General features: G+C 42.3%; 1 protein-coding gene across 3 annotated transcripts in view; it reads right to left on the reverse strand.

The window, feature by feature from the left end:
* Positions 1-14,511, reverse strand: part of KIF13B (kinesin family member 13B) — a 211,656-nt gene that overhangs the window by 74,054 nt on the left and 123,091 nt on the right. For all 3 annotated transcript variants that reach the window (XM_037893849.2, XM_037893848.2, XM_037893850.2), the window contains 6 exons: positions 12,809-12,999; positions 11,829-12,039; positions 9,558-9,720; positions 5,207-5,353; positions 1,785-1,934; positions 1,058-1,186 (listed from right to left, as the gene is read on the reverse strand). In XM_037893849.2, the coding sequence (XP_037749777.1) occupies positions 1,058-1,186; positions 1,785-1,934; positions 5,207-5,353; positions 9,558-9,720; positions 11,829-12,039; positions 12,809-12,999 (991 nt within the window). The remainder of the gene's footprint in view (positions 1-1,057; positions 1,187-1,784; positions 1,935-5,206; positions 5,354-9,557; positions 9,721-11,828; positions 12,040-12,808; positions 13,000-14,511) is intronic.

Consider the following 14,511-nt stretch of genomic DNA (forward strand, 5'->3'; position numbering starts at 1 on the left):
ACTAGATGACCTCCTGAGGTCTCTTCCAACCCTGATATTCTATTCTATGATATTCTATGAACTGTTTTGCATGTTTTACCAAGGCCCAGTGGAACCTTATCTTCAGAGTCATATTCTATTCTAAATGTACAATCCATTTTTTTAAACAGGTTGTAATATTTTGCAAAGCAAGTTTCCCTTTTTACTAGTAGAACCAAGTTCAACTGATTAGGATTCTCTAGATAACTGTAGCTTCCTAATTTCTGGATCACGTAATTTGCATGTATCATGACATGCTAGTGGCCACCAGTGCCTTCCATTTGCACACACACACCATATAGAGCTGTTGCATACTTAGCCCCCTCTGCTGGGCATCCAACATGCTTTCCCTCCCATCCCACCTCGACCATGCACAAGAGAACAGGTTCCCTCCTCCCACACCTTTCCCATATATACATGCAAGAAATCAGGGTTATTAGACTCAAAATCTTTCTTTTGGTTGAATAAAAGAATTATTTACTAAGAAAAGGACTCCACATTTGGTTTTATTACGGCCCCAAATAAGGGTGATAAAAATGTTTGAGGGTAAATCTTGGGATTTTTGTTTTGATTTTTAATAAATGCCATTATGGGACCAAAGGATCACAAGATTCAGTCTTCTTGCATTATTTCCACCATTCAGAAAATGAAATTCTTTGAGAGGAGACAAGACAGATATTTCAGAGCCAATTATGAACCCCAGGGCATTAAGCAAGCTCATGAAAAATACAACCAGCGTACTACACTGCACACAGCACTGAGCATTCATAGCTATTTGTTTTCTTTAAATCTTGAAACACCAAGATGCTTTCAAATAGGCTGTATAAACTGAACAATTCACAAGCTAAGATAATGATAGTATAACTGAACATAGGTGGTAAACAAAAGGAGATACAGTGTAATTTATCACTAACTTGGAAGCTAATGCACCACAAACATTTAATCACATTTTTTACACTTGGGTAGTAACAGAAAGGAAGAAGTTGGCTCAGTATTGAGGATGTGACAATAGCGTTTATTGAATGCGTCTAGAACTCACCATACAAACTAGTTTGTTCTCCCGTATGTCGTTCTCTCTTGAACAGTCCGTGCAATCATCACCTCCTACGATTCTCTCTCCAATCGCTCCACTCACTCGCACCACTTCAACATGAAGACGACCTGACACCTAATGAAAAAAAGGTAGGTGGGAAAGATTATCAGATGTCACCAAACAATGGTTTCAAACCTTTTCAGGTAGCTATGCTAATGCACTGCTATGTTATGAGAATACCTAATCTGTCACTATGGGACCTCTTCCTCCCTCCTCTGCTTCCCTTCTATTGTTTTGTCCCATTCACTTATCTTGTTTTAGACTGCAAGCTCTTTGCGGAAAGGACAGTATTCTTATGAGCTTGTACAGAACCTACCACAGTGGAGCCTCAATCCCATTTGGGACCTCTGAGCATTACCATTAGCAAGGTATTACTTTGGCTGTACCCAATTGCCTCCCATTCATTTATGACAGCTCTACCTGGAACTGGAGCTTACATGACTTCATATCCATCATTATTATGAGACTGGGGTTTGTAGCTGCCCAAGTAACACACAGGTGCATCATTAAGATACCAGAGGGAGGAGGGAGAAGGTAAAGGACTAGCCACTCGATCCTGAAATATCATTAGTAACATGTGCCAGTGGCTGGGGAGCACCTTTCGTACAATACTGAAAAGCCCTAATGACTTCCATTAAACAGCTAAAAATTATGATGTATAGGAATGACAAACCTCTCCCTTCTGATTGATGATAGGAACAGCATATTGCAGCTTCACATCATAAAACAGGGACTCAAGAAAAACATTGGCCACTCCGATGAGACTATGGTTTTCTTGTTCATCATAGAATGGATCAGCTCGTCTGAAGTAAGACCTAGTTAACTTGAATCAAATTCAAAATAATGTAAAAACTAAGTTGATAATATGTCATTTTCACAGCACTGATGAACTGGCGAGGTTTCACAGGTTTTTGTTCTCTTCCTCTAGAATAAAAAGGAAAGGAGTACTTGTGGCACCTTAGAGACTAACAAATTTATTTGAGCATAAGCTTTCGTGAGCTACAGCTCACTTCATCGGATGCATTCAGTGGAAAATACAGTGGAGAGATTTTATATACACAGAGAACATGAAACAATGGGTGTTACCATACACACTGTAATGAGAGTGATCAGGTAAGGTGAGCTACTACCAGCAGGAGAGAAAAAAAAAACCTTTTGTAGTGATAATCAAGGTAGGCCATTTCCAGCAGTTGACAAGAACATGTGAGGAACAGTAGGGGGGACGGGGGAAATAAACATGGGGAAATAGTTTTACTTTGTGTAATGACACATCCACTCCCAGTCTTTATTCAAGCCTAAGTTAATGGTGTCCAGTTTGCAAATTAATTCCAATTCAGCAGTCTCTCGGAGTCTGTTTTTGAGGTTTTTTTGTTGAAGAATTGCCACTTTTAGGTCTGTAATCGAGTGACCAGAGAGACTGAAGTGTTCTCCGACTGGTTTTTGAATGTTATAATTCTTGACGTCTGATTTGTGTCCATTTATTCTTTTACATAGAGACCGTCCGGTTTGGCCAATGTACATGGCAGAGGGGCATTGCTGGCACATGATGGCATATCTCACATAGGTAGATGTGCAGGTGAACGAGCCTCTGATAGTGTGGCTGATGTGATTAGGCCCTATGATGGTGTCCCCTGAATAGATATGTGGACACAGTTGGCCACGGGCTTTGTTGCAAGGATAGGTTCCTGGGTTAGTGGTTCTGTTGTGTGGTTGCTGGTATTTGCTTCAGGTTGGGGGGCTGTCTGTAGGCAAGGACTGGCCTGTCTCCCAGGATCTGTGAGAGTGATGGGTCATCCTTCAGGATAGGTTGTAGATCCTTGATGATGCACTGGAGAGGTTTTAGTTGGGGGCTGAAGGTGACGGCTAGTGGCATTCTGTTATTTTCTTTGTTGGGCCTGTCGTGTAGTAGGTGACTTCTGGGTACCCTTCTGGCTCTGTCAGTCTGTTTCTTCACTTCAGCCTGTGGCTACTGTAGTTGTAAGAATGCTTGATAGAGATCTTGTAGGTGTTTGTCTCTGTCTGAGGGGTTGGAGCAAATGCGGTTGTATTGTAGAGCTTGGCTGTAGACAATGGACCGTGTGGTGTGGTCTGGATGACAGCTGGAGGCATGTAGGTAAGTATAGCGGTCAGTAGGTTTCCGGTGTAGGGCTGTGGTTTTGTGGCCATCACTTAGTAGCACCGTAGTGTCCAGGAAGTGGATCTCTTGTGTGGATTGGTCCAGGCTGAGGTTGATGGTGGGATGGAAATTGTTGAAATCACGGTGGAATTCCTCAAGGGCTTCTTTTCCATGGGTCCAGATGATGGAAGATGTCATCAATGTAGCGCAAGTAGAGTAGGGGCATTAGGGGACGAGAGCTGAGGAAGCGTTGTTCTAAGTCAGCCATAAAAATGTAGGCATACTGTTCCTGATAGCTTGTAGTCCATCTCTGTGTGGAATGTTGGTGTAGAGGTCTTCTACATCCATAGTGGCTAGGATGGTGTTTTCAGGAAGATCACCGACGGATTGTAGTTTCCTCAGGAAGTCAGTGGTGTCTCAAAGATAGCTAGGAGTGCTGGTAGCGTAGGGCCTGAGGAGGGAGTCTACATAGCCAGACAATCCTGCTGTCAGGGTGCCAATGCCTGAGATGATGGGGTGTCCAGGATTTCCAGGTTTATGGATCTTGGGGAGCAGATAGAATACCCCTGCTTGGGGTTTTAGGGGTGTGTCTGTGGGGTTTGTTCTTGTGCTTTTTCAGGGAGTTTCTTGAGCAGATGGTATAGTTTCTTCTGGTAACCCTCAGTGGGATCAGAGGGTAATGGCTTGTAGAATGTGGTGCTGGAGAGCTGCCTAGCAGCCTCTTGTTCATATTCCGACTTATTCATGATGACGACAGCACCTCCTTTGTCAGCCTTTTTGATTATGGTGTCAGAGTTGTTTCTGAGGCTGTGGATGGCATTGTGTTCTGTATGGCTGCGGTTATGAGGCAACTGATGCTGCTTTCCCACAATTTAGGCCTGTAAACGCTGACTCCTGCTGGTAACAGCTCACCTTACCTGATCACTCTCATTACAGTGCGTATGGTAACACGCATTGTTTCATGTTCTCTGTGTATATAAAATCTCCCTACTGTACTACTGCTTTAAACAAAATCTAATTGACAAACTTTCTTCCACTCTAGCGGGAAAAGAGGCAAACAAAACTTTTAAGGATGGCTAGGTTTATACGTACTATTACAGTAGAAAAAACTATCCTATAGTTTGCTGATCCACATGCCTTATACTGCATCCGATGAAGTGAGCTGTAGCTCACGAAAGCTTACGCTCAAATAAATTTGTTAATCTCTAAGGTGCCACAAGTACTCCTTTCCTTTTTGCGGATACAGACTAACACGGCTGCTACTCTGAAACCCTCCTCTAGAGTGTCTGACAGAGGCAAGAAATTAAAATTGAGCAGAGTGATCCGAACCACCACGGTAACTGTCAGGGCAAGTCTACAGTCCAAATCTGCAGCTGTGCTGCTGTACCGCTTCAGGTGAAGACGCTCTAAGTTGACGGGAGAGAGGTCTCCCGTAGGCTTAATAATTCCAACTCCACGAAAGACGGTAGCTATGTGCCCACTGACATAGTGCTGTCTACACTGATGCATAGGATTGGTATAACTATCTCGTTCAGCGGTGTGGATTATTCATACCCCTGAGCAATGTGGTTATATCAAAGTAATTTTGTAGTGTAGACCAGGGCTTACAGTAAGATAAATTTGGGGCCTATCTTCAGCCAGGTTATATTAACCATTTTAAATTCACACTATTCAAAAGTTGACCAGGAGCACAACTCTTGTTCTCTCTGCTTAGCTTCTCTCCTTGTAATCCTAGTTCTTCTAGGATCCACTGTCAAATCACAAGTGGAAAGAAATATGAAATTGATAAGATACAGCAGGTTAACGAAATATTAAAGAACTTTCAGAGTCTCTGTTCAGTACTAGAAATAAGCAAGGTTTCAAGATAAGTGGCAACTTTTTGCCAACCCTCCTTACACCCAATAGTTTCCCATTTTTTTTTTTTTTAAAACATAACATTATCACCACGTTACTGGTCTCTCCCCCCCATTTGTACTTACTGGGTCGTCCTCCTCGCACTCCTGCCACTCTTGATAAAGATCCCTCATATCTATCAGCCGGTTTTCCAATTTCTCCAGTGACCAGATCTGTTTGCCTTTCCCTTTCCTTCTCACCTGAATAGCAGGCTCACTAAGAACTGCACCTCGCTGCAGAAATAAAACCATTAGAGAAGGCGGCCTGAGTAAGGAATCCATGTCATGACAACTGGCACACAGTTAAACAGAAAGTAACTTTTTGATTTAAAAAAAATATCTAGTTTAAGCAGCCAAATTCGGAATAGTAGAATCCAAGTCCAACTGTCAACATAGCATGGCCATGTCCTGTTAAACTGCCACATTTTATCCCATTAACAATGGCAGAGATCTTCATAGATCCCTTCCTTTACAAAAGTGTTGCAAGGGTGAATATTTAAGCATTTCATAAAGAGCCGCAAATGAAAGAGGCTGCAAATTCAAAGTAAGATTATTACTACCTACAGTGTCCAAACTCATGCAGTTGCATAATAATTTCCTTCCTTTTATTTATTTCCTCATAACTTTTTATTAAGGCAAAATTACAATAAAATGTTTAACACAGAATCATAAAAATGTAGGGCTGAAAGGTCCCTTGCGAAGTCATTAAGTCCCGCCACCTGTCCTGAGGCAGGACCAAGCAAACCTAGACCATCCCTAACAGGTGTTCTAACCCAGAGGTTCTCAAAATGAGGGGCAGATCCCCCCACCATGTGTGCGTGTGAGTGTGAGAGAGAGAGAGAGATGCTTTAGGGGGAACAAACAACCTTACTGCGCACATTTTACCCACAGCAATGAATTACTAGCAAAGCTGATTCCTCCAGACATATCGGGTCCTCAGATGGCGCTGTACATTTGACTCTAGATGGCGCTGTGGATTTTGATAAATTTCTGTTAAACTTTCACAGCATTATACAAAGTCATTGCCATCTGTACGTTAATCTATTTGCTACGACGCACTGTGCACATTTAATTGTAAGCACTGAGCACAATGACAGTTTTGCTTTTGCTCTTATTACAATGGATAGTTGGCTCTGTTTGAATCCATGCCTGCCTTACTGTTTTTAATATGTAGTGAGAGTTGCATGTTGATTTCTTTTTTAACCGTATTTGTACTTGTGTGGTGGGAGGGGGGCGTAAACTACAACAGACACAAAGAAGCAGGGTGCGATCAAATATGTTTCAGAACCACTGTTCTAACCTGTTCTTAAAAACCTCCAATGACAGGGATTCCACAACCTCACTTGGAAGCCTATTCCAGAACTTAACTACCCTTATGGTTTGTAAGTTTTTCATAATATCGAACCTGCATCTCCCTTGTTGCAGATTAAGCAGATTACTTCTTGTCCTATCTTCAGTGGACATGGAAAACTAATCATAGTTCTCTTTATAGCAGCCCTTAACATATTTGAAGTCTTATCAGATCCACCTCCTCCCACCATCTTCATCAAGTCTAAACATACCTAGTTTTTTTTTAACCTTTCCTCACAGGTTTTCTAAACCTTTTATCTTTTTGGTTGCTCTCCTTTGGACTCCCTCTCCAATTTCCCACATCTTTGCTAAAGTCTGGCACTCGAACTGGACACAGCACTCCAGCTGAGGCTTACCAGTGTCGAGCAGAACACGACAATTGCCTCCTGGATCTTTCATACAACACTCTTGTTAATACAACCCAGAATAATACTAACCTTTTTTGCAACTGCACCACACTGTTGATTCACTCAATTTGTGATCCACTATAACCCCCCAATCCTTACCACGTAGCCAGTTATTCCCCATTTTGTACATGTGTATTTGACTTTTCCTTCTTAAGTGAAAAACTTTGCACTTGTCTTTATTGAATTTCATCTTGTTGATTTCAGACCAATTCTTCAATTTGTGACAGTCATGTTCCATTCTAATCCTGTTCTCCAAAAGTGCTTGTAACCCCACCCAGCTTGCAAATTTTATAAGCATATTTTTTACATTATCCAAGCCATTGATGAAAATATTGACTAGTACTGGACCTAGAAATGGCTCCTGGGAGACCTCACTAGATAAACTCTCCCAGTTTGACAACACACGATTGATAAATAATCTGAGCACGGTCTTTCAGACAGTTGTGCTCCTGCCCTATAGGAATTTCATCTCGACCATATTTCCCTAGTTTGCTTATGAGACTGTCATGTGGGACTGTGTCAAATGCCCTACTCAAATCAAGATACATCACGTCTGTTGCTTCCCCGCTATCCACCAGGCAAGTAACAATGTCAAAGAAGGAAATTAGGTTGGTTTGGCATGAATTGTTCTTGACAAATCTATGTTAGCTATTCCTTATAACACTATTATCATTTAGGTGCTTACAAACTGTTTAATGATTTATTAAGGTCCAGGTATCAAAGTTAGGCTGACTGGTTGATAATTTCCCAGGGTCCTCTTTGTTCCACTTTTCTTAGATAGATATTACATTTGCCCTTCTCCAGTCCTCTGAGACCTCACTGTTCCATCCATTCTTGAAGATCACTGCTAACAGTTCTGAGATTGCTTCAGCTAGTTCCTTAAGTACCCTAGAATAAATTTAATCAGGAACGGCCGACTTGACTACATCTAGCTTATCTAAATATTCTTTAACCTGTTCTCTCCCTATTTTGGTTTATGCTCCTTCCCCCTTGTTGTTAATATTAGTTGGGTTGAGTATCTGGTTACCATTAACCTTTTTAGTGAAAACTGAAGCAAAACGCGCATTAAACACCTCAGCCTTCTTGATCAGTTATTGGCTTTCCTTCCCCACTAAGTAGGGGACCTACATTTTCATAGTCTTTCTCTTGTTCTTAACGTACTTATAAAGCCTCTTCTTCTTGCCTTTTATGTCCCTTGCAACATGTAACTCAATTTGTGCCTTAGCCTCTCTCATTTTGTTCCTACATGCTTGTGCTATTCTTTTGTAAAATATCTACATTACTTATTCATTATTACACCTATATAATTAGTGAGGATTGGGCTATTCTTTTCTACTACATGGCTTGCTGGCTGGGAAGCTGTCCTCCTCTGAGTATGCTAAGAAGAGTAAGCAAATTTCTCAATACCCATGCTCTTTTCGGTGCTTCTCTTGTGTACATGCTTGGTGTAAAAATTCTACCATTACAAGGACAGTTCATATTTTATTATACCACAATTCCCTGGGAGGAGCGGTCACATTTTTCCAGTAACGTGCAATACAAAGTCTAGCTGCTAACAATAAAAAAGAAATTAATGTTTCCTTCGTATTTTTAAGCCTATTGAAAGATTACCTTTATAGACAAAAAACTCTACGTATATAAGGCTGAGTTCTGAAGTGACTAATAAAAATTCCAAGTGTCGGTTGAAACGTATCCTTTACTGGACTCTTGTTGTCCTAAATTCTTATGATCTGGTCAACATAAGTGTGCAATATCAGAGAGGAATCATGGTTCCATGATTAAGACACTAGCCTGGGACATGGGAAACCAGGGTTCAATTCCCTGCTCTGACACGTGCTTCTGTGTGACCTTAGACAAGTCACTTAAGTCTCTCTGTGCCTCACTTACCAATCTATAAAATGGGGATAACAGAACTTCCCTACTTCACAGGGATGTTGTGGTAAGTATGTTAAAGATTCTGAGTTGCTCAGATATTATGGTGATGAGGGCCAGATAAGTACATGAGAGAGATATGATTTACCCTACAGAGAATAATAATGAAGGCAAGAATGAAATAGCAAAATATGAAGCAGCAAGAGGTATAAATTGAAATTTTAAATTATACCTTTGGCTCTCTTGGCTTTTGTCATCTTACGTGAAATGTAACCGCACAGTGAAGCCCTTTAATGAACAGTCACAAAAAGGAAATGCTACTTTTATGGCCGCTATATCAGGTGATCACAACGTAATGGGATTAACATGGAGGGACTCCCATATTACTGGCAGTTGGGTCAAATGACCATGGTTAGCAGGCAAACTTAAGAGCATGTTTCATTGTTTTTAAAAGTTTATTCTTGGTGTTTTTAAACTCTGGCATTATTGCTGTAGAAACTGATTTTAAACTAATGCATTATGAAATACTATTTTTTTAGGCAAAATGGAATTTTAGCACCAGGCAACATGAGGGTGAATTTTGTTCTAGTTGAGAGAACTTGCACCACATCACATTTCCATAAACTGGCATATTTCCATACTTTCACGTTATCAGATACAACAAACATGCTCTTCCAACATCACCATTCACAAGTGTGAACATGGGGCAAATTATCTGAATCATTAGAGCCATTGGATCACAATGTGAAGTGCGCCACGAGGCAACCTTTTATTGAACAGTGATTAAGCTCAGTGAGCTGCTGCCTCACCTTTCTGTTAGCATTAAGGCTTGAAGCTGGGATCTGCAGAGTGACCTGATACTCCGTGCTCTTGTCCAATTCCTCTGAGATGAAACTGGCTTCTCTCACACACAAATTTGCTTTAACAATTTGCTCTCTCAGCTTCCTCAGGCTGTGGTTCAACATTTCTTCTCTTTTAAAGGGGGGGAAAGAAAAAAAAAAAAAGAGGACAACCAATAAATTGTTTTAGTGAGGAAACTTCTAACTAGACTTGTAGTAGAACACACAGGACCGTGAGGCTGATCACTGCCAGGTAGGTAGGGCATTCATAGGAATCAATATCCAAAGTAACTGATTTTAAAATAGAAAGATTAGCTAAATGCCAACTTGGTCTTTTTGAAAAAGATATTTGAAATTTTTAAGAATTTAGTAAAAACAACAAGGATTCCTTGTAGCACCTTAAAGACTAACAAATTTATTTGGACATAAGCTTTCGTGCGCTCTGAAACCTATGAATTTAGTGAATACAAAAGTTGCCAGGCTGCCAAGTCCAAAGACCCAAACGCCTCCCCCTGTATTCATAGAACAGGCAGCACCTGTGTGAGCTATTCCGCACCTTTCCCACCCCAGAAGTGGAAGAACTGCATTAAGATGAAAGGATAATTCAGTCTCCATGATCCCGTCCATATTTGTTCTCCAAGAAGAGTGTATCAATTAGTGCCTACTGTGATACGGAGACCTCTTCACAGGGATCTATGCTGATACCAAATTCCTTCTACACAAGCCACCAAATTATTATGAGATGGTCACAACTGATCTGGGCTGGATTTGAACCTGTGATCTAGAGATGAAATGGTCGATCCTTCATTTCAATACTTATTTTTTCAAAAAATGTTTCTTTGGCAGTTTAAGTTAACAGTGGATTATTAGTTTTTTGGGTTGTGTGTGTGTGTGTGTGTGTGTGTGTGTGTTTGTTTGAATTACTATTACTTTTGCCTAACCCTCTGCTTTAGGCAAAGCATCACTTTCACCATAAGGCTGCTGTTACTGCCAGAAACACTGTCAGTGATTCTGTTATGACAGGAGGCAGAAGTCCTGAGCACCTTCACTGGGATTTTCTAAGAAGGGGAAGGAGGATCCCTCTCATGGACCCAAATGAATTACTCCACTAGAGCCAGCGACCAACTCCCACAGTCTTGTAGGGACTGTGGGACAATCCTCCCTTCATTTAGTGCTATTCTATTCCCCATCCTAGGACTGCTCAGGTCAGATAGATGAACATGAGTGGAAGAAATGTAGTGGCTATAAGAGTAGGTTTTTGCAGCCTCTGAAAGAAGGAGTTGCTTCCATGGGGGACAATCTTTGGATACTGTTGTTATAGCAGGGATGGTCAAACCATGGCTCGTGAGCTGCATGCGGCTCTTTTACAGTTAAAGTGCAGCTTGCAGAGCTCTCCATGCCCCCCTTCCCCAATCTCCATCTACCAGACTGGGTGGGAGGAGCTCAGAGCTTCTGCCCTGTGCTGGGGAAACGGGGGTTGAGGGGTATGGGGCTTCAGCCCTGCGGGAGGTTCCTGCCAGAACTTGGGACTTCAACCCCACAGGAAGTGCCTGTCGGGGCTCGGGGCTTCAGCTGCGAAGCCCCAAGCCCTGGCAGGTGCTCTCCACAGAGCTGAAGCCCCAAGCCCCTGCTCCGTGCACAACAGAAGCCCCGAGCCCGGGCAGGCACCTCCCTCGGAGCAGAAGCCCCGGTACCCACCTCCCCTGAGGGACAGAAGCCCCTAGCCCCACCACCCCACTGCAGGGTTGAAGCCGAGCCCCAGCAGGCATGACCCCGGGACTCAAGCCCCAGCAGGTGTGCCCGGCTCTCAAATTTCTGAAGATTATCCTATGCGGCTCGGAGGATCAGTCCACCCCTGTGCTATAGTTTATAGAGGAGTCCATAAACTTCCCCCAATCTCCTATTCTTCACTTCAAATTAAAATGGATGAGCCATTTGAGAATACACTGTAGATAGCATTCCTGAATAACTAGATAAGGTGACAAAATAGTTCTTTTCCACCTTTATTTTCTAGGACTTGTTAGAACAAAATGCATGGTCTGATAATCTTTACATTGACATTTCCTCTTGGCTGATGGTATCCCCACAACATTGTTGCTTCTCTGCAGGGCTCTTCTTGGGAGCCAAGGACATGCGTTGTAGTCAAATGCATCTTAAATCTATAAGAGACTTCGCTGGCATTAGAAGACTGCAAGCCTGATCACCACTGCTTGAGAAATGCTGTATATTCTCATCACCCACCTCTCTTCCGCCCACTGGCGTAAACGCTGCTGAGCACTGGGTGAGTGGGAGGAGAACCTGTCCATGCTGCGGAAGTGTTGTTTCTCTGGAGACAACCGCCTTCGCAACTGCTCTAGTTCGTGCTCGTACATTAGCCGCTGCCGCTCCAGTGCAGATTGCTTCTCCTCTTCGTACTGCTGTTCCACGCTCTGCAAGATTGACTGCATCGGGTCTAAACCGGTGTTGAAAATAAAGAAGCTAGTATTGAAGTGTTTGGACACTCACTGAGTGCAGAGCTATTAGAGGGAAGCACTGATCCAGTGAACAGGGCACAGAGTTTGGGACTAAGGGGACCTGGATTGTATTCCATGAGTTTCTCTCATGATCTTGAACAAGTTACCACTTTTCTATGGCTCAGTCCTCATCTATAAAATAGGGATACTGCTAGTTTTCTGCCTTTGTAAAGCCCTCAGATCAATGGATGAAGTGTACTATAAAGATTAAAAATAACTAGAAGAGATGAACTATTACATTTTGTCAAAGTATACAAAACCAATTGTTATTTTGTTCTATGGTTTAGCATTAGAAATCAGAGAGGGATAGGTAGGTGACCTAATGGAAGTTAGAGATGGACAAGGTCAGGTTGAATCAATTCCCCTCACCTTTGCAAAGTGGGACACCTTTGGCAGCTATATAAGGCTACTGAAACCAAAAAACTTGACTTCAGAGTCAGTTGCAGGATCAGAGAGTACAAAGCTCTGCCCAAACACCTCAATGCTAGACCATGATATCCCCAATGTTCTAGTTCTGGGTCTCGCCTGAACAGAAACTGTGAATTCTAACAAGTTTTGTAGGGTTTTTTTCCTTCAAGGGGAAAGTGACTAAGAGAAGAAAGTGTATTCAGTAGGAAGCTAGAAAGGAAAATGATTCCTAGGTTACAAGGTACTCTGGATGTAATCCTATTCCCTGCTTGTATTCTTAATATATCTGCTGCCTCTTACCATTGCCACTGAGTGCCTTCATGATAACTTCCATTTGGGCATATTCATAGCTGAAGTTCATTTCACTGGATACTTCACTGGAATTGTCTCCATCTATATCTAGCTGCTCGACACTGTTGCTGCACCCCAGAGAGTTGTCTTGCTCTTCATCCTCCTGCTCTACTTTCTTTTTCTTTTTTGGCAAACTCAATCTTTAAAAAAAAGAAAAGAAAAAGCAATGTCTAACAAACAATTTTTATCCCCTGCCTCTGTAATAAAACTTGCTTTTAGAGGATTCTTAAAATGAAGGCAAGTCCCCACAACCCACAGATTTTCCTTTTAAAATTTTGTGTGGATGAAGGTGGTGCCCTCCTCAGTAGAGTCAAAATAAAGGTTTCAAAGCACCCTAACCGGGACCACTATATCAGACTGGAAGTACAACTGCCCTTCTCTCCTCTCCTTCAGATACAGCTATTTATACCAGATGGACACCTATCTATTCATAGATTCTAAAGCCAGAAGCGACCATTGTTATCCTCTAGACCAGGGGTTCCCAAACTTGGTTAGCGGCTTGTTCAGGGTAAGCCCCTGGCGGGCTGCGAGATGCTTCGTTTACCTGAGCGTCCACAGGTACGGCCGCTTGCAGTTCCCAGTGGCTGCGGTTCGGCGTTCCTGGCCAATGGGGGCTGTGGCAAGCGGTGGCCTGGTCCACGCCGCTTCCGCAGCTCCCATTGGCCGGGAATTGTGAACTGTGGCCACTGGGAGCTGCAGGCGAATTTACCCATAATAATTCTGAGAGCATATCTTTTAAAAAAAATCCATGTTACACCTTTCTCTGCTAGATTGTTGAGTCCATTATTTTAAATATTTGTTCCCTATGTAAATACTTACAGACTGTAACCAAGTCACTCCTTAACCTTGTCTTTCTTAGCTAAATAGACTGAGCTCCTTGAATCTATAACTATATAAGGCATGTTTTCTAATCCTTTAATTATTCTCATGGCTCTTCTCTGAACCCTTTCCAATTTATCAACACCCTTCTTGAAGTGTGGGCACCAGAACTGGACACAGTATTCCAGCAGCAGTTGCACCAGTGCATATAGAGAAGTAATATAATCTCTCTACTCCTGCTCAAGATTTCCTTATTTATGTATCCAGGATCACATTAGCTCTTTTGGCCACAGTGTCATACTGGGAGTCTGTGTTCATCTGATAATCCACTGATTATCTATGCCCCTAGGCACCTCTGACAGCATTTAACAATACAGATATAATTTACAACTCCATGGATTTCATCAACCCTCCCATGCATTAATCAACAAACTGCCTGGTGACATTGAAGTTATTCCCCTCTTCTTCCCCCTTCACAAGCCTCCCTCTTTCCAAAAGGGAAGGAGAATAATTAGGTTTTACAGCATGCCCTAGAGGTCAAAAGATTTGGACGATTTCAGACCAAGGGTGGAGAGCGAGTTACAAAGATGAGAGGCCCTTCCCAGAGAACTCTTGCCAGCAGTCATCACTTTTCTTTTTTTAAACAGAGGGAACTCCATTCTGAGGGTCTCCAATGATCAGAACTGCAGCAGTATGCCACGGAGCATGGTGGTCTTTCGGATAGGTACGTCCCATGTCACTTAGGAAATTATAAATCAATCACTTTAAACTCCATTCCAGAAACCAAGAGGCAGACACTGCAGATCAGCGTAATATGCTCACAGTGAGACATA

This window comes from Chelonia mydas, chromosome 3 (assembly GCF_015237465.2).
Source record: "Chelonia mydas isolate rCheMyd1 chromosome 3, rCheMyd1.pri.v2, whole genome shotgun sequence".
In the NCBI taxonomy this organism is placed as follows: domain Eukaryota; kingdom Metazoa; phylum Chordata; order Testudines; family Cheloniidae; genus Chelonia; species Chelonia mydas.